At 39.2% G+C, this 19,951-nt stretch overlaps 1 protein-coding gene across 1 annotated transcript in view; it reads right to left on the reverse strand.

Annotated features, from left to right (window-relative positions):
* Nucleotides 1-3,641: 3,641 nt before the first annotated feature.
* Nucleotides 3,642-19,951, reverse strand: part of TRPC5 (transient receptor potential cation channel subfamily C member 5) — a gene marked incomplete at both ends in the record, with an annotated part of 138,355 nt that continues 122,045 nt past the window's right edge. Inside the window, 4 exons of the mRNA XM_080910626.1 lie at nucleotides 3,642-4,334; nucleotides 6,960-7,049; nucleotides 9,345-9,386; nucleotides 9,616-9,819. Coding sequence (XP_080766752.1) covers nucleotides 3,642-4,334; nucleotides 6,960-7,049; nucleotides 9,345-9,386; nucleotides 9,616-9,819 — 1,029 coding nt within the window. The remainder of the gene's footprint in view (nucleotides 4,335-6,959; nucleotides 7,050-9,344; nucleotides 9,387-9,615; nucleotides 9,820-19,951) is intronic.

The raw sequence follows: 19,951 nt of genomic DNA on the forward strand, positions 1-19,951 counted from the left end.
TGATTTTAGTGCCTTTGGTTCTAGTGGTGATGAAAACCACTTTAAATTCTGACTGCTTCTCAAGTATGTCAGGTGTAGTCGTCACTCTTACTGAATACAGGCAGCTGCCTTCATTGTTTAAGTACAGTGATCTGATGGAATCTTATTGAAAATGACTAGATCTTCTATAGAAACACCTGCTTTGAATATAGTACCTTTGGATGACATGAGAATCCAGCTAGCTGCCTCATCTTTCTATTTGAGCCCCATCTCACTACATCTGCTACTATGAGTGTCCAGTCCAAAACTGTTTTGGCTTTTTAAAAAATTCATTTGTCCCGTTAATCCTGCTCACAGCCTATGTGCCAGAACCTGTACGTGATAAAAATGTATCTTTGGATCACTGAAGATTTAGGAAGACAGTTGTCCGTTTGTTTAGAGCTTGGACCATTGGGATTCTTGGTGACTTTGCTACTTCAATACAAGGATTTCAGGAGTTAAATTTTGATTGCTCCCTAATCGGTAGAAGGTCTCTACTTAGCTATGTTGTCCTTTAAAAGTCCCCTATGAGGTGTTATTCTTGTAACACTGCCACTACTCCAAGCATACTGAATGTTAATTTTAAGTTGTAAAAATCAATTCAACCTTAGCTTGTTGCCTATATCAGTAACACTTAATTCTTCTGTTTCTTCAACACCCCATTTTCTGAAAGTAAAGCTCCAAAGCCACCTACTAGCACCTTCTTCTCTGAACCACCAAACATACTGAGGAGCTCCTTGGCTCACATGGCAGCATTAGGAATTATAATGTCTTAAATATACAATAAATCTAAGCAGATTTTTTTTGCCAAAGTGTGTATGTTCCTTGGGTCAGTTAGCTTTTTCTGGTCTAAGTGTCTTCTCAAAAGGAGAAAAGCTAAATTGGATAGCTCTTGCTTTAACAGTTCCACAGAGGATGCTTTTGTGGCTATTGATTTTAGCACTTCCTTACCACCTTCCACAGAAAAGTTATTACTGCTTCCTCATTAAAAATTCCCAACAAGATAACAGCAAGGTCAGAGGCCCTCGAACTAGAGTGACAGACAGATTGAGCTGTCACATGGGAGCTGGGAATAAAATCTGGGTCCTTTGTTAGAGCCAGTGCCTTTAAGCATTGAGCCATCTCTCCAGCCCCCTTTTAAAAGGGCACGGCAAACAACTCAGGGTTGACTGTTAAAGTTCTCCATTCCTGAAATGTTTTTACCAGTACCTGATTAGCAGGGTAGGAAGATGCCTTTCTCCTACTTGGTATTTGCTTAAAGAATGTCGTCGTCAACAATGTGGTACTTGGGACAATCCCTGTTTAGTTTCAACCTTCATTGTAACGAGGCTAGTAACATAGCTAGTGACATCCTAAGCCCAAGTCACAAAGATGATAAGCCTGAGTTCTGGACTGTAATGTGTTCCCAGGAAATAGGACACTGGTGTCCTTCAGTAGCAGGGATCGGCTATTGTGGTATATCCTTCCTCTGTCTTCAGAACTTGCTACCCTGTTTTCTGACCACTAGAACAGTTATGCCTAGATCATCAATAGTTGGTATATTGGTGAGAAAAATGTTTTGACTATGTGTTTTATGTTGGCTTTGTTGGTGGTATGAGTTAGGATTGGAGTTAGGCTTGTTTTAGACAGTATGTTTCAGGGCTTATTTTATTTGTATACATTGTTTCTGTGTGTAGCCCTTGCTGTCCTAGAAATCATTCTATAAACCAGGTTGTCCTCAAACAGATCTACCTGACTCAACCTTCAGAGTACTGGGATTAAGGGTGTGCACCACCATCACTGGATTGAAGGGTCATTTACTATTAAGAATAAAATTTAGTTAGAAAAGCTGAAATTGTGACTTTAGAACTCTTCCTTCTAGAAAGTAAGCTTCTTTGTGTAGAGCCTATTTGTGATGGTCACTCTTAGTAAAGTAGGGCAGCAGTTGGATTTGAATAAATGAGCACTTCAGATAAGACTTAAGATTACTTTGGAACAAACCCTTGCCAGCCAAATGGGTGCTCATGGGTCTTCCTCTCCGAATTCCTTTGTCTGAGTATCTGAGTTGTATCCAGCAGCTCTTCCTGCCTCCCTTTCCCTAATTTGACTCATGTCCACATAAAACACCACCATTTACCAGTGCTAGGGATCGAAATGGAAAAACAATTTAACAAAAACTACAGGGTCAAAAGCAAGCGTTGACACATTTACATTGTTTAACAGTTCTTTACACATAAGAATGTGCCAGATTTCTTGGTGGTGGTAGTGACCTTTTAAAAGATCAGGTGGTGCTCAACAACCTTTTTAACTTTTCTGCTATATACAAGCTAAGCATATGTTGGTAAACCCATGTTTTCTCAGCTGTTTGGTGGTGCCCAGTTCTAAGATGATTCCCATATGCACACTAGCTTCATTTTTAGCTTCTATTTTCATTAAGTACTCCTTGCCTATGGGAAAGAATTTGAATGTATAAATGCAGCTTTCTCTAAAGGCAGAACTTAGAGCACACGTATAATTCTACAAATCCACTAGGATTATTATGTTCTAATCCAACAGTTCACACATGTAGTTTCCACTATCCCCCAGTAGATACTGCAGCTGCAACCTGAATTAGGTTATCTGAACCTAAATTTGTATCTGTTGGGTTTTCTTTCCAGGAAGCAATTAATTAAATTGAGGTGCATTTTCCCCCCAAATTTAAACACCTCAATAAAATGTCATTTTTCTGATAAAAATATTTCAAATCCAGTCTTTAGTCTTAGAAATGCTTTTGTATCAATGGTGATTAAAACTATTCACAGTAGATAGGACACTATAAATATACCAGCTATTTTTTTTCTTGCCAATGTATGAGATGTAGTAACTGCTGGTTAAAGTACAGTAAAAGTTTTTTTTTTTTTGGAAAAAAGTACACATCCTAAATACTAATTTTGAATTATGGCAAGTTAACTGAAACATACAAACACAGGGAAGGAAATTAGCTAACTTATTAGATGTTATATGCACTGTAAAGTAAATATCTCATTGCCACACGTGAAGAAACTAACATTTACGAAACGAAACCTCAACAGTCCCCACAATTAGAAGTTGTAGTGTTTAAAAACCGAACAGAAAGGCCAGTTCTACCTAGAAACCACAAGCTGACAATTCTTTGGAGTCTAGTCTCCCTTTAATGCTGTTTATCAAACCAGCATGGGCAGCGTGTAGCACTGTGGAGCGATGAAGACAGGCAGGTTGATGTGCCTTATCTGATAGCTGGTGGGGACTGCAGACCACATCCCTCAGCTCTGTGGGGACATGGGTGTGAGATCCTGAGGCAAGTCAGGAATCTATGTGGCAGCTATGGTAGCAAAGTGGCACCTGGAGCTTCAAGGAGGCAAGGGTGAGCAAAGCAAAGGGGTCAAGCACCCGACCGCACCTCTGCTGATTTAGTACCCCTTCAGTTGCTTTTGAGACGGATTTAGTGTTTATAGATATAAAAAGCAAATGACAGCAATAGTGAAACAAAACGAAGAATGTGGCTAGAAAAGACTGAAAGTAATAGTTTCACGCCTTGGAGGGGAGACAGGGAGGGAACCATATTTGAGGTCACCTCTGAGAACAAGGAAATTACAAATTTTCTCTTGAATAGATGGGGATTTGACTTAGAGCCGAGTTGTAACTTGTTCTTCCTGTCCATCACCCCATTTGTGCATGAGCAAGTCACAAGCCTCTCCCCAAGTTTCAAATACATCCTCTGATGAGTCTAAAAGTTTCGAATTTGAGGAGCAGATGCCGGACGCACAGTGAAGAGAGCTGGAACAGGCTAGGGGGCATTCACTGCTCCCAGCAGCACCCCGGATTTCACCTAACTCTACCTCACTGAGGTTCATCTCACTCTGAGAACAGGCCTCTGCCTTCCCTTTCTCCATCTGGGAATATCTGATGTCCTGCCACATATAATGCTGCTGGGCGATGCCGTCAGAGATTGTGTACATTGGCTCTGAAGTAGGTTCAGATGTCTGACCATTAAACTTGGAGAACAGGAGACCCAGTTTCTTGAAAGAGGGACCCATGAAGGACCGTTTGCTTGACGACTCAGCTTTTGGCTTTCCTTGGGCACCACTAGCTCTTGGCATGGTTCTGATGAGAGGTGCTCCATGGCAGGCCTTTTTCTTGCAGCCTAAATTGAAAGAGACACTCTTAGATTTGGCACGAGCCCCACCACTGCCGTCATTGGTATCGTCCCTTTGAGAGAATTCAGCGCTGCTCGTGGAAAAGCTTCTTCTTGGGTGTTTTCTATTTCCCAGAAGGTCAAGCACTTCATATCGAAAGCTGGAAATGTCCTGCTTTAATTCCTAGCAAGAGAGCAGAGACATGTTTTATCAGAAAAGTGGTCTTCGTTTAAAGAAAACAGAATGTTGGATAGGCACACGTTATACTTTTAAAATCTTACATTAGTCAAGCATGGAAAGACTATTCTGTCACAGCTGGGAAAAAATGCACGGTGGGGGGGGTAAGGTTGATTTCAGAACCTCTGGACAAGAACATGAGTTAATGCCTAATGAGCTAACTGGGCTGGAGAAATGGCTTAGTGGCTAAGAGCACTGGTTGATCTCCTAGATGACCTGGGTCCAATTCCCAGCACCCATGTAGCATCTCACAACTGTCTGTAACTCTAGTTCCAGGGGACTCGACACCCTGTTTTGGCTCCTACATATACCCGACAACCAGGTGGTACACATGTATATATGTAGGCAAATATACATATAGGCAAAACACCCATAAATACAACAATTTAAATAGGGTGATAACTGACAATTTAGTACTTGTTCTTAGGAGTGTTTCTAAGTTAAAGGACATCTGAAGAAGCAAAGCCTTTAGGGGCCAGGAAGAACATAGAAGAAATGAAGTATCAGGTGATGAGACTGTTGTTTTGGGATGCGGTGGGGAGTGGGGTCATGCAAATGCTTATGAATTGCCTTATATCCAGTTGCTTGGGAACCACTCATTTGTTCCTTTACACATCACCTTTCCAAAGCTTAAAGCTGATCATGTCATCCTCCTGCTTAAAACATCTTAGCAATGTTGCTTGCTGTCTTAGGAAACACTATAAATGCCATGTTATATACTACATGGATTTTTTTATTTCGAACCTGGAACCTCTCTATCTCTCCATTTTTATTTCTCCCAATTGCCTCTACCCCTAGGTGCTCCCTATTCTTCTGCACTGACACACAATAATAACTTAGCCAAGTGATTGGGATGTTAGTCTTCAACAGATAAGTTCTGTCTGTGGATTAAGTAATAGAATTCCAGTGCGCCTTACAGGGGTGCATATTGTGTGTCTGTGTTCAAGAATCATCCGTCTTGGAATGGCTTTCTGGTTCTAGGTTCTATATGTCAGGCAGGACAGTTCTTTGTGCTGTAAAGCTATCCTGTTAGTTGTGGGATGGTTAGTGCCACCCTCTCTGTACCCACTAGATGCCAGTATGACAAAACATTTCCAGACACCCAAAGGTGCCCTCAGGACATAACTGCCCCTGCGTGAGAATCACTCTTTTAGCTTGATACCAATGTTAGGAAAATTCTACTATTTAATGGTAGTTTCTTAAGAATTGAAATTTAATAATACATCTTTTGCTCCTTACTCTCGAATCTTTAAGAGAAGAAGGCCTTTAGGTCTCCAGGTATTTTCTGTTTGCGGACCCACCCCTTCCCGTGCATGCTTGCTCTATCAGTGCAGCAGGTCTTGCTCACACTGTGAATATCAAAAGAAGGAGTATCAAAGCCAGGATGGCTTCATTTTGTTTGGAAAACTGTGATGGACATTCGTGAAAGCCTGAGACAGAGGACCACAGGCAAGAGTGGCTGCTGGGGGAAGGTATTTTATCTTTCCTGGGGATGAGCCTCCCCCCCACCCTGCCCCACTGGCTGGCCAGTGCAAGTGATCATCTCTGAAACTATATACGCACAAGCAGCAAAACCAGACTCAAACAAGTTGTATTTACATATATTTGCACATACACATGAATGCACGCGTGCACACATGTATGAAACAATAAAAATCAAAAAGAAGCTATCAACTTGTAAGTTGGGGGATATGGGAGAGATATGAGGGAAATAATATAATTTTATTTCAATTCCAGCTTTTTTTTTTTTTTTTTAAAGGAAAGGGAAAAAATTCTCTCCACCTACGGGGTGACAATAACATGGTTGCAGGGGATGGAACATTGGTACAGTGTTTAAGAGAACTGTGTTCTAGCTCTCACTGCCCACACAGTGGCTTGCAACCATCTGTAACTTCACTACCAGGGGCCCTGATACCCACAGGCAATAAACATCCAGGCAAAACACCCATATGCATAAAGTAGAAAGAAACTCAGATTTTTCAAAACTTTAATGAAAAATAATATTTTTAAAAGATTTATTTATTTATTTTATAATAAATACAGAACACTTTAGCTGTCCTCAGACACACCAGAAGAGGGCATCAGATCCCATTACAGATGGTTTTGAGCCACCATGTGGTTGCTGGGAATTGAATTCAGGACCTCTGAAAGAACAGTAAGCGCTCTTAACCTTGGAGCCACCTCTCCAGCCCCGAAAAAGAATAATTTTAAAGGCCTTGTATTTTTGAGACCCTGGTTTGGTTCTCTGTATAGCCCTGGCCTGGAATTCACTCTGTAGATTAGGCTGGCTTTGAACTCAGTGATCTGAGTGCCTCTGCCTTCTGAGTACTGGGATTAAAGGTGTGCACCACCACTGCTCAACTAAAACAAATATATTTTTTTAAGAAAATAAGAATTGTATAGGAAAATAGAATTCTATAATTAGAAATCTCAGACTCTATGAAGATTGAATTAGACCAAGAAATGAGAAGTTAGGGCTTGAATGCAGCTCTGTGGACTGGGGGAAATCCATGCACAGAGGGGTGGAAATGACAGATATTAAGAGATTTACCCACTTCATGATTAAATTACCTTAAAATTTTCTTCTGTTAGCCCCTCATTTGTTTTCGAGTTTCTTATCATTGCAGCCACATATCTCTTGACTAAGTTTCTGATAACTTCCTAGAATTGAAAGACCATGAAGAGGTATTCAGTTTTCTTTTCAGGCTATCAGGTTAATAAGAAACTTGCTTAGAAAACTCATTTAGGTCATCTTTGCAATAGGAAATCATTGGGTTACTAAGTCACTGCATCTCTGAATTTTGGTGGCAGAGTGTGCCAGTACCATTAAATTTACTCTGAAGGAAGAATTCTCTCTGACATATATGGTAAGTATGTATTCAGTGTGTGTGTGTGTGTGTGTGCGCGCGTGCGCGCGCGTGTATGCATGTATGAAGAATACAAGAGTCCCTGAATGCTCGTTCAATAACCATTCCTCAGGGATGGATTAAATGTATTTTCTCTTCAGGAACTTGAGAGTCAGTAAGTGAGCTAGCAATTTTATAATCTGGATATTTTTCATCGAATCAACACTTCAGCTTTATCGGAAAGGCCTCTTGTAGCCTCAGGAGGACTGGAACAGGCAGGGCTTCAAGGCTGGTGTCGATGCTAGACCTGTCACTTACCGCAATGTGTCAGGCAGTATGCCAGGCGCCACCTACACTGAATTTTCACAACCCTGCAGTTGAACTTTTCCTTTTCTTCCTGGTTTGCAGATGAAGGGGCTGAGGCTCAGTGCTGTTAGCTGGCTCCTTCAAGGTCATACTAATAGTAAATGTGAACATTACATTTTTGTTCTACTGAAGGCTGATTCCAAAGCCTATATTAATAGTGAGCGATACTGTAGGTGTACTTCTGCTGTTCCATTAACTAAGAGAATCCGAGGAGATGCCCAGGGAACTGTGTGCTGCTGTTGTTGTTTATTTGTTTATTTGCTTTTTCATTTTCTTGTGAAGTTTGAAGCAGAAAATAAAGGTGATGGATCTTGCCTAGGCCTCATCTTTTTTTTTTTTTTTGAATTATTAGTTTGAGGATAGGTATAGTAAGTGAACGGTTACCTATGAAACACCGTTTTTGTTTCCTATTGTTACTAAGAGGAATAAGATTATGGGAAGCCATTTGTGCAATAAGGTTCCTTTAAACCTTGTAGAATATTTTTCTACCTGGGTGTACTGGCTTGTTTAGTGTCAACTTGACACGTGCTGGAGTTATCACAGAGAAAGGAGCCTCAGCTGAGGAAATGCCTCCATGAGATCCAGCTGTAAGGTATTTTCTCAATTAACGATCAAGGGGGGAGGGCCCAGCCCATTGTGGGTGGTACCATCTCTGGGCTGGTAGACCTGGGTTCTATAAGAAAGCAGGCTGAGCAAGCCAGGGGAAGCAAGCCAGTAAGTAACATCTCTCCATGGCCTCTGCATCAGCTCCTGCTTCCTGACCTGCTTGAGTTCCAGTCTTCACTTCCTCTGGTGATGAACAGCAATGTGGAAGTGTAAGCTGAATAAACCCTTTCCTCCCCAACTTGTTTCTTGGCATGATGTTTGTGCAGGAATAGAAACCCTGACTAAGACACCGGGCTTCTTGAGACAACATCTCAACTTAGTCTTTGAACTTTTTGTAGTTGAGGATAACCTTGAACTTCTGACCCTCTGCCCTCCGTCTCACTCAGTTTATGTAGTGTTGGGGATCAAACCCAGGGCATTATGTATGGTAGGCAAGCACGCTCCCAACTGAGAGATACAGCTCTTCTGCATTTCTGTTGATCCAGAAGATTAAATATAGTTTCTTATCTGTGATTTTTCAAAGATTACTTTCAATAAATGTCTCCCACATTTGTGTGCTCAGCTGTCTTCTGGCTGTTTCCATGGGAAGCACATGTCTGTTCCTTTGATTAAGTCATGTTTATAATTTAGAAAGCCCTTCTCTGGCATGACGAATAACTTCCTCTTGTTCTACATTCCCATTTATTATGTGCTCTCGTTGCTGTATGTTCATAGTTCTAACCTTCTAATCACTTAATTTTTGTAATTTTAATGATGTAATATCTTCCATCCCTGATAAGTTTTTAAGAAGTATGTGGTTTGTCCACAGTGATTTCTCTAATGGGTATTTTAGTGTCTCTTGTACACTAGGAACTCATTTACTTGTGACTGAGCAACTACATATCTGCTGCTTAACCTCAATGAAGATAGCCTTCTAACGTGTAGATGGCCCAGATCCAGATGAGGCCGAGTTAGAGGGATATGAACAGGGTTACAGAGCAGATGACTTCATCCTGATGAATTACTTCACTCTTAAGTGAATGACTGTCTTTCCAGGGCCTCTACAGAATTTAAGTCCAGACATAGCTGGAGTGGTTTCCTTCTACTCCACAGAACTGGCCAAGAACTCTTCTGTGCAGCCACTGTGGGTAAGCAGTACCTGATAATGTTGATTTTGTATCAGGCTGTCAGCATGGCGTTCCTGTAATTCAAAATGGACAGAGAAGTTATTTCATTTGGCCAGCACCCTACCTGTTCACCCACCTCAATGACTTGGTAAATATTAGGACCATAGAATGATACACAGCTGCTGACTGTCAAATAGCAGGGCATATTTAAGGTAGGAACTGTCATGTAGGAGGAAAAGGAGAAAAACTGTTTTGTGTAAAGAGAAACACACACACACACACACACACACATATTGGTCTTACTGTGAAGCTTCTCAGGTTGTGCCTCCTTCGTCTTCCATCAGGGTCTCTTTTGGGACAGAAGGTGTTGTTGAACCAGTTGCCAAGGTAGAGAAATGATTTGGGGCTAGGGATAATGTTGAAAGGAGGTGGTAAGGTGCCACCCTCATCGAAGTAACTCATCCAGAGCTTTGTTCTCGCAAACTTCCACTCAATATCAGCGTGATCCTATGAAAGACACAAGGGCAAGGTTTGAGAGACAGGAAGGTGGAAAATACACTTATGGCCCATTTAAACCCTGGTAGTTGATTCTATAGAGGGCGAGCTGGCAGTAGGTATATAAACTCAAATCACTTATGCCCTATAAGTGCAAATTCATTCATCTGACAATTGACTTTGAAAAATAAGCCTTATTCGGTTTGGTGCTGCATGCCTCTAAAACCAGCTACTCAGAAAGTTGAGGCAGGGGGATCATGCGTTTGAGACTGGCCTGAGCTGTATAGTAATATTCTCCCTTAAAATACAAAAAAAAAAGGGATGACAATGTGGCTCAAAAGTAGAGTGCTTGTTTAGTTAGTATGTTAGTATGAAACCCTGAGTCCAGTTACCAGACTGAAAAGAAAAAATTAAAATAATCTGAAGAAGGGGAGAGGATGAAGGGAGGCATGGAGGAGGGGGATTGCAGAAAAATTATACACAGGACTCTTCACTATTGTAGAGTATTGAATAAAAACAACTTTAAACAACCTAAACAGTCAATAGTAGATGGCTATTGAAATAAATGATATAACAACAAAATGAAGTACAATCTAACTTTATAGATAGCAAGCACTTCGTCTATAGAATAGATATGAATATATGCATCTGTTCTCCATCTTGAGTGCAAAAGTCACAATATCTATTGCAAGCAAAGATGTCATTTAATTAACTGAAAACTTACATATTTACATGTTCTAGGCAGCTATGTACTACACTGTAAATCACTGTTATGTTTAAGAGGCAGAGATGGGGTTAAGGTCTGTTCATCTGTATTTTTGGGTGGTTTATGAGAGAACTATATATTTTTATTATTCACCATCCTAACTATCCACAGGCAGAAAAAGAGCATGTTTTCATCTTCAACAGAAGGTTCTTCTATAATTTCTTTAGGGCAGCAGGTTATCTGGATGCTGGTTTTCCCCAAAGAAGATTCTCCAGCTCCTCATTCTACAATTGGCCTCAAGTTGACCACCATCTATTACTTGCTTGTCCTACTGAGACTGTGTTGACATTCAGAACATTTTTTTTGGGAGACAAGCTTTCTCTGTATAACCCTGACTATCCTAAAACTCTCTCTGTAGACCAACCAGGTTGGCCTTGAACTCAGAGATCCCCCTGCCTCTGCCTCTGAAGTGCTGGGATTAAATGTGTGCACCACCATCGTAGCTTTCTTGTCTTAATGAGTTTTTCTTCAAGACAGGGTGTGTCAGTGTAGCTCTGGCTGTCCAGAAACTCTTATATAGACCAGGCTAGTTTTAAACTCAGAGATCTTCCTGATTCTGCCTCCTACATGGTTGGATTAAAGGCCTGTACCATTACCCCCTCAAAGCATTTTTTTCTCTTTTTAATATTTTTTAGAAATAGTTATTTATTTTATGTGTATGAGTAGACTGTCGCTGTTTTCAGACATACCAGAAGAAGGCAACAGATTCCAACACGGATGGTTGTGAGCCACCCTTTAAAAATGGTTTTATTTTATCTTATTTATATGAGTACATTGTACCTGTCAGACATACCAGAAGAGGTCACTGGATCCCATTATAGATGGTTGAGAGCCACCATGTGGCAGCTGGGAATTGAACTCAGGACCTCTGGAAGAGCAGTCAGTGCTCTTAACTGCTGAGCCAACTCAACAGCCTGCATTTTTTCAATAAACATTTTTTCCAGTGTCCTTTTTAGCATATATATATATATCCTGTCAGTACTTGATTTTTTTTAAAGGTTTGATAGTATGCATTGAAATCTTACTATTTACAAAGATCATAAAATGTAACATGAAAATAGTCAAAGGTTTTTTGGTGTGTAAAGATTAAACATAATGATTTTTAATTACCAAAAATTGCCACAAGACTATCTTTTCAGGTCTTGAGTTATTAATGATTTAAGGTCTAGGTGTACTCCACTCTGAGAGAGTGTTATACACTAATTATTTATTTATTTATTTATTTATTTGAGCTTCATATGGTCTGTGAGTTGTTTCTTGGGTTTTCGGAGCTTTCTGAGGCTAGTATCCAATTATCAGTGACTGTATATTGTGTCTGTTCTTTTGTGAATGGGTTAACTCACTCAGGATGATATTCTCTAGATACATCCATTTTCCTAGGAATTTCATAAAGCATTGTTTCTAATAGCTGAGTAGTACTCCATTGTGTATATGTACCACAATTTTTGTATCCATTCATCTACTGAAGGGCATCTGGGTTCTTTCCAGCTTCTGGCTATTATAAATAGAGCTGCAATGAACATTGTGGTGCATGTGTCTTTGTTGTATGTTGGAGCATCTTTGGGATATATGCCCAGAAGTGGAATAACTGGATCTTCAGGTAGTACTATGTCCAATTTTCTGAGGAAATGCCTGACTTATTTCCAGAGTGGTTGTACCAGCTTACAACCCTGCCAACAGTGGAGGAGTGCTCCTCTTTCTCCACATCCTCGCCAGCATGTGCTGTCATATGAGTTTTTGATCGTAGCCATTCTGACTGGTGTGGAATCTCAGGGTTGTTTTGATTTGTATTTTCTTGATGACTAGGGATGTTGAGCATTTCCTTAGATGCTTCTCAGCCATTCGGTATTCCTCAATTGAGAATTCTTTGTTTAGCTCTGTACCCCATTTTTTAATAGGATTGTTTGATTCTCGGGAGTCTAACTTTTTGAGTTCTTTATATATATTGGATATTAGTCCTCTATCAGATGTGGGATTGACAAAGATCCTTTCCCAGTCTCTTGGCTGCTGTTTTGTTTTCTTGACAGTGTCCTTAGCCTTACAGAAACTGCAGTTTTATGGGGTCCCCATTAAACTTTTATCTGACACTGCTAACTACAGGATAATTTTCCATAAAGCAAAAAATCAAATGACTATAATTTAGCCTAGATAACAAATCTGCACCCTGTCTCTGTGTGTGAGTGTTTCTCTCACAGTGACATTTGTACATGCATGTGGAGAGTAGAGATCAATGGTTGGTGTCTACCACAATCACCTTATTTATTGAAACTAAGTCTCTCAGTGGGCCCTGGAGATTGCAGATTTGGCTCTCACAGCAGGCCAGAACTAGCCCAGAGATTGTCTTTCTTATTTTCCTGTCTCTAGGAAACACACACACACACACACACACACACACACACACACACACACACACCATCATGACTTTTATGTGGGTCTTAGAGATTAAGTCCACTGAGTCATTCTCCCAAGCCCCAATAACTCTTTTTCTAACTCAGATGGTTTCTAATTCCTAAGTATTCATTTAACCTCTTTTTCTCTCACATATTACATCCAGACCATAGTTCCCTTTCCCTTTACTCTTCCCAATCAGAAGATGGAAAGATCTCCAATGCTCGTGGATCAGTAGGATTAACATCTTACCAAAAGCAATCTACAGATTCAACACAGTCCCCATCAAAATTTCAACATCACATTTTTTTTTACAGACCTTGAAAGAACTATACTCAACTTCATATGGAAAAAACAAAAAAAAAAAAACAAAAAACAAACAAACAAACAAACAAACAAAAAAACCAGTAAAAGCCAGGATAGCTAAAACAGTCCTGAACAAAAAAAAAAAAAAAAAAAAAAAAAAAAAAAAAAAAAAAAAAAGAAAAAAAAGAACTTCCAGAGGTATTACCATCTTGGATTTCAAGCTTTACTACAGAGGAATCGCAATAAAACCCACATGGCTTCTGATTCTTTACCTTTGATAATGTTTCAAGCCTACTCAATCATTTAATCAGATGACAGACTTTTAAAAATTGTATTTTATGAAAAATTTATTACATGACAATTTGACACAAAACTCTGAATGACAGTAGTATTATAAAACTATCTTATGAATATAAAAACAATTTCTTAGTATTCACGTTATTAAAATGAAAATATAATTGGCATTGACTCCTCTTCCTGAATATTATTCAGTATTCATCCATGAATATAATAACTAGTTGGAAGAAAAGTACTATATATATGTTTAAGAAATGTATATTTAGGGCCTGGAGAGATGGCTCTGCAGTTAAGAGCACTGACTCCTTCCAGAGGTCCTGAGTTCAATTCCCAGCAACCACATGGTGGCTCACAACTATCTGTAGTAATGAGATCTGATGCCCTCTTCTGGCGTGTCTGAAGACAAATAAAAATTTTAAAATGTGAAAAAAATGTTTGTAATAAAAATATAATTGAACAGTTTTACTCTAGTTGAATGCTAGTTAAAGTAAGAATTTTAACATATTATCATTATAAGAAGTAAAAATTAAATTTTAGTTTATAGTGGTCATAACAAATGTGACAAGATAATCGAAAATAACAGCCTCTAAATAAGATAAATGTTTTGACCATGTGTAATGTAAATAAGAATTCAAGGGGAAGGGGAATTGAAACGTCTTCCCTTCAGAAGGAGTTTCACCATTTAATTTTAAACATGTCATTTGCTTTGCATAACAAATAACTATGGCATTCTGATGTCATTCAAAATACTTAAATGAGGAATTGATTATTATTATAAATGTCAGTCTACCATAGTCCATAATTTATACCCCATATTAAGTACTGTTTAAATGTATAATGTAAAGTTTAGATATCAACCCCAATATATAAAGAAGATACATGGTTTTTTTAATTCTTTTTTAAAGATTTATTTATTATATTTAAGTATGCTGTCATTCTCTTCAGACACATCAGAAGAGGGCATCAGATCCCATTACAGATGGTTGTGAACCACCATGTGGTTGCTGGGAATTGAACTCAGAACCTCTGGAAGAGCAGTCAGTGCTCTTAACCACTGAGCCCTCTCTCCAGCTCATGGTTTTGTTTCTTTAGATTCATCAGTGAGGTGAATGTCTGAGAGCCTTTCATCTGTAAAAAATAAAATAAAACCACAACATTTGCTGAAATATGGGTAAACCTTGGGGTGCAATTTTTAAAATTCTATTGTTTATTTATTTATTTATTCATTTATTCTCTCATACAATAGATCCCAGTCACAGCCTCCTCTCCTGCCACTCCTGGCACTCCCTTCCCTACCTTCCATCTCCCCCAGATCCACTGCTTCTCCATTTCCCTTCAGACAAGAGCAGGCCTCCTAGAGGTACGAAAAAAACATGGCAGAACACGATGCAGTAAGACTAGGCACAAACTTGATATCGGGGTATGATCTTAAAAGCGAGGTGACCAAGTCTCAGAGAGATTTAAAATAAGTCCATGCTATCTCTCATATGTGGATCCTAACTTAAAAGGTTTTATGTACATAATTAAGGGGCTATGAGAGCGATATATGGACTGTAAAACAAGATAGGAATCCATGAAAGTAGGCCAGAAGAGTCCAGAAGTCACATGAGATGCAAAAGTAGAAAGGAAGCTCCTAGAGACAGAGTGCTAAATGCAGAGAGGGGGAAGAGAAGATAATAAATCCTGAGATTTGGGGGGGGAGGGAGGGAGAGAGGGAGAGGGAGATATATTAATAGACACTATGTTCACACAGTGTGAGCACAAGGAAGAATGATGCTATGGCTCCTGTGGAACGTGGAGATTCAGTTAGTTTCTCATATACTTTGCCTAGATACTGGATCTGAAAATCATCTGTTTTCTGTTTCTTTGTGTTTGTAACTCCTATGTGAGTTCAGCTTTTTCTTTGTATGAGTTTTATTTTTATGTATTTACCTTTTTAAATTTTATTTACTTTTTAAAGCTTCATTTAAAACAGAATGCATTTTTGTACCCCAGGCTGACTTCAAACTCCTGATTCAGAACTCTCAGTCTCCTGGGTCTTTGTACACGTTTGAGAATATAAGCAGTTATGTCCTTTAAAAAGCAATTTGTTTAAAAAGAAGAGTCCGTGAATTTTACAAAAAGAGCAAGGAGGATTATATCAGAGGGTTTGGAGGGGAAAAGGGAAGGGAGAAATGATGTAATTATATGATAATCTCAAAATTAAATAGAAACTGTGAAAAGTAATTTGCTACAGGTCTGGGGAGAAATGAATTTGCTTTCTGCAAACTATGCAAACAAGCAATGGGCTAAGGTATAAGCCACAGTCAATATTGCTTTCATTTAGGAGGCTTTCTGATGTTCCAGATTTTAGCTCTTTTACATATAAGCATTTTGGAAAAACAAAACAAAACAACAACAACAAAAAACACACAGGACCCCTGCCTGTCACTATCATTCCATTCCCTTGGGACTCGGACAGATTCACATGGAGAATTTCCAAAGAATTTGGGAAGTAGTAAAGAAGTTGTTGCAAGTGATCTTTGCACTAGTTCGCCCCCTCCCCCATTTATTATAAATCAACTTATATATGTCTACCTAGTCAGTTTTCAGTTCCTGTATTGAGCAAGTACCATGTGCCAGGAAAACTGGTAGGGGTTGTTGGGTAGCCCCTGAATCCTAAACACCAGTAAATAATAAACCATATTGTATGAGTCACTGGTTGATTAAGAGGTATTTGTATAAACAATGTGGCATATAGATGCTGGTTTCATTCCCAACTTGCTGTAAATTGAATTTCAGGGTTATAATGTGGTTTTTGTCAACACGCTTACTTAAACTTTCCCTAATATATGATGCCTGAGAGGTTTTTCTTTGATCAGCACAGGACTAGTCTCTACCTTATATGGTGCGCCAACCATACATTGCATCTTGTCTTGTTCAAGTGTCTGCTGGTAAGGCCAATGCCTTCTTTCTGCCTTACCTTCTTAGACTCCACTCTAACTTTGGAACATATGGATTATGACTTCTGAAAATCAGCCACACAACCACAATTAGTGGTCTTTTCCTTCCAACTTTTCAAAACTTTTAGGACTTTCATGCTACCATCATGGAACAAAATGACGCTTAACTAATCCAGGTTCTAATCCAGGTTCATGCCCTGCTTCTCCTTTGAGATCATGGTCTCCTGCAGAGCAGGTGAGAGTTTCTATTTGCTTTCGCTTCTTTTGCTGCATGGATTCATACTCTAACTGTAGAACACACCCTCTGATGTTGCTGATATCGTCAGAGCATAAACACATGGAGTTTGGTGGAAGGAGCATTTATCTGTTCAGTTTCACATTTCTCAACAAATGCAAGCTCAAGATGATTATTCTTTCAAACTATGGGGCCAATTTCTCATAAGTTCGTGACAGTCTTATGCATTCCCTCAGATCTCCTGCCAGCGCCCTTTTGCTTAACAAATTGGACACCTTTCTAAGATAATGCAGAGGGGGCCAAAACAACACAAACCCAGGAGGAGCAGATCTAATAATAACCCTTAAAGAGAAAGGCAGTCCCTAGGAATCTTTGGCCCTAGGGAAAACTCAGCGGAAGGATATTTTGGCATCCTTTACACTAATTATCGATTGCTTCTTTTATTTGAACATAGGTCTAGTTCTGTTTCCCCATGATGGAAAAGCAACAAAAATTACCGTGACACACACACCCTAAACAGAAGTGAGAATATTCACTTTTCTCTGCCATCTCAAGGGATGCCTTTTTCTCTAGGTAGAATTGGGGATTTGTGTCTTAAGTATTACTGTTCACCAGAATTATGTGGGGCAAATTTTAAAAATGCAGATTTGTGGAGCTTACAAAAATGTATATATAGGGTGAAATGTAATTTAAAAGACAGATTTTAAAGATATTATAATTTTAACTCTCTTCTATCTATACCACTTCTTTCTTTCCTTCCTTCCTTCCCCTCTTTCTTTTTTTCCCTCCCTTCCTCTGTCTCCCTCCCTCCCTCTCCCCCTTCTTTCTCAGTCTGGCTGGAAGCATAATATGTAGTCCCAGCTGGTTTTGCATTCACAGAAACCTTCCTTCTCAGTCTCTCACGTTTACTAGTCTGGTAAACTTGCTAGCTTTCCATTTTTTGTTTCAGTTCATTAAAAAAACAAAAGGAAACTAGATTGTTCAAAAAATGGTGCTCAGTGTCTTCCAAGCCCAGATGCCACCTTTTAAATTACCACATGTGTGCGGCAGTCTAGGGAGGGTTGGTTTTCTGTTCCTCAACAGTCAGCAAAAGTGTCCTATTTGAGGTTTCTAGGTAGTTAGAATAAACTGTTCATTCTGAAGCCTGTCGGGACAGAGAGCTTTTCAGCTCAAACTCTGTCTACTCATTGGCCACGACATCTTTTGCAGTCTAACACTGATATCCTGTCGATAACCTTTTCAAACTTCATGAGTGGTTGTGACAACCGAGGTGTAATGATCTAATAAGCTGCCACTGTGTATCTGCCTGGACTCCATGAAACAACTAGTGAACATGTTCCCCAGCTATAGTTACTGGGTTGTTTTGAGAGAGACTGTCTCAAAGAACATGAGTAAACATAAAAAAGAGAGAGAGAGAGAGAGAGAGAGAGAGACTGTCTCAATAAATAACTCAGGATGGCCTTGAGCCCACCATCCTTCTCAATTTATCCCCCTAGTGCTGGCTATTATGCCCAGAAGTGAGATTTTAAAAAAATGAACCTATTCTTTGATATATTCATACATATATACATATATACATATATTCAAACATTTATACAAATATATATATATATATATTCATACATACATGTAATATATTCTGGTGACACTCATTCCTCCATTTTCTTTCAATTAAACAACTCGTTGATCTCCATGCAATGAAATGCTTGTAAGGAAAATAAATCCAGTTGTCTATTTTTTAAAACAGGGTTGACAAAATATAAATCAGAGATTGCCCATAAATTGTATTTCCTAATGACCTACTATATGTTCCATTTTCCTAGGCAGCAGTGGGATATGAAGAAAACAAGCGATAGCCCCTAATCATGAAGCTTTCTTAGGTCTACAGTGGTTGAAAAGATGCATATTTTGGAATCAACCATGTAACTGGAAAGCTATTTACTTTTGTACATTCCACAAGCTAAGGATGTTTGTCTTACCTTTTTGATGTAATCAAAATCAAAGGAATACTATTTTGCCACTTGAGACTTATTGAAATTTCAGTGTCCATAAATAAAACACTATCAGCACATAGCTATGCCTATTAGTTTATATGTTGCTTTTGTCTATTTTTGCATTGTGACAGAGGAATTGAGTAGTGGAGATAGAACGTATGACCCACAGATCCTAAAATATTTACTAGCTAGCCCTTTACAGGAAATGTTGCGGCAGTGGCTAATATTGTCAATTTGATAGAACACAGAGTCACTGAGGAAGTGACCCGATTAGGTTAATTAAGATGAGAAGACCCAATTTAATATGGGAAACAGCACTCCTTGGGCTGGGGTCAGCAACTAAAGGCAGAAGTGAACTGAGTACCAATATTCATGACTCTCTGATTCCTGGCTACAAATACAGTGTGATCAGCTACCTTAAATTCCTGTCTCCATGATGGATCCCAGATAAATCCTTCCTTCAATTATTTTTACCAGGTATTTTGTTCAAAGTAATGCAACACATAGTTAATACAGTCACCCCTGCCAAGAGGATAATAAGATAAATTTTTGTCCACTTTATCCAAAATGCTTCGTGCTCCAAAAATGTTCTCTGTGTACTAAATGTCATTAATGCATGAATGCTTCAAATATATTTCATTTTTTTATGTTTTATGTGTGTTTGGATGTTTTACCTGACATGTATGTGTGTACCATGTGAATGCCTGGTACCTGTGGAGTGGAAAACAGGGTATCGTATCCCCTGAGACTGCAGTTACAAACAGTTGTGAGCTGCCATGTGGGTGCTTGAAATTGAGCCCAGGTCCTCTGGAAGAGCAGTCATTGTTCTTAACTGCTAAGCCATCTCTCCAGCCCTCAAACACATTTAAAAATAAGAGCCTACTTATCCTTAAAGCTGTTGCCTGTCTGTGGCATCAGTTTCCTTAACTGGACTGCTTTGTCTCTTCTCAGTGGGACAGAATGTACCTAGTCCTACAGAGCCTTAATATATCAGGGTCACTGGATACCTAGAGAAGAAGGGGAGGGGCGGGGACTGTGGGAAGGGGGGACTGGAATGGGGGCAGTGATGAGGATGTAAAGTGAAATATATATATATATATATATATATGTATGTATGATATATATATATATATATCATACAATGTTCTAGAACATGAGTTCTAGTTAAAATGGAGACTCTCCACTCTAAAATACCTCTGCATCAATTAGTTTGCCT

The sequence above is a fragment of the Micromys minutus genome (genome assembly GCF_963924665.1).
Source record: "Micromys minutus genome assembly, chromosome: X".
In the NCBI taxonomy this organism is placed as follows: Eukaryota; Metazoa; Chordata; class Mammalia; order Rodentia; family Muridae; genus Micromys; species Micromys minutus.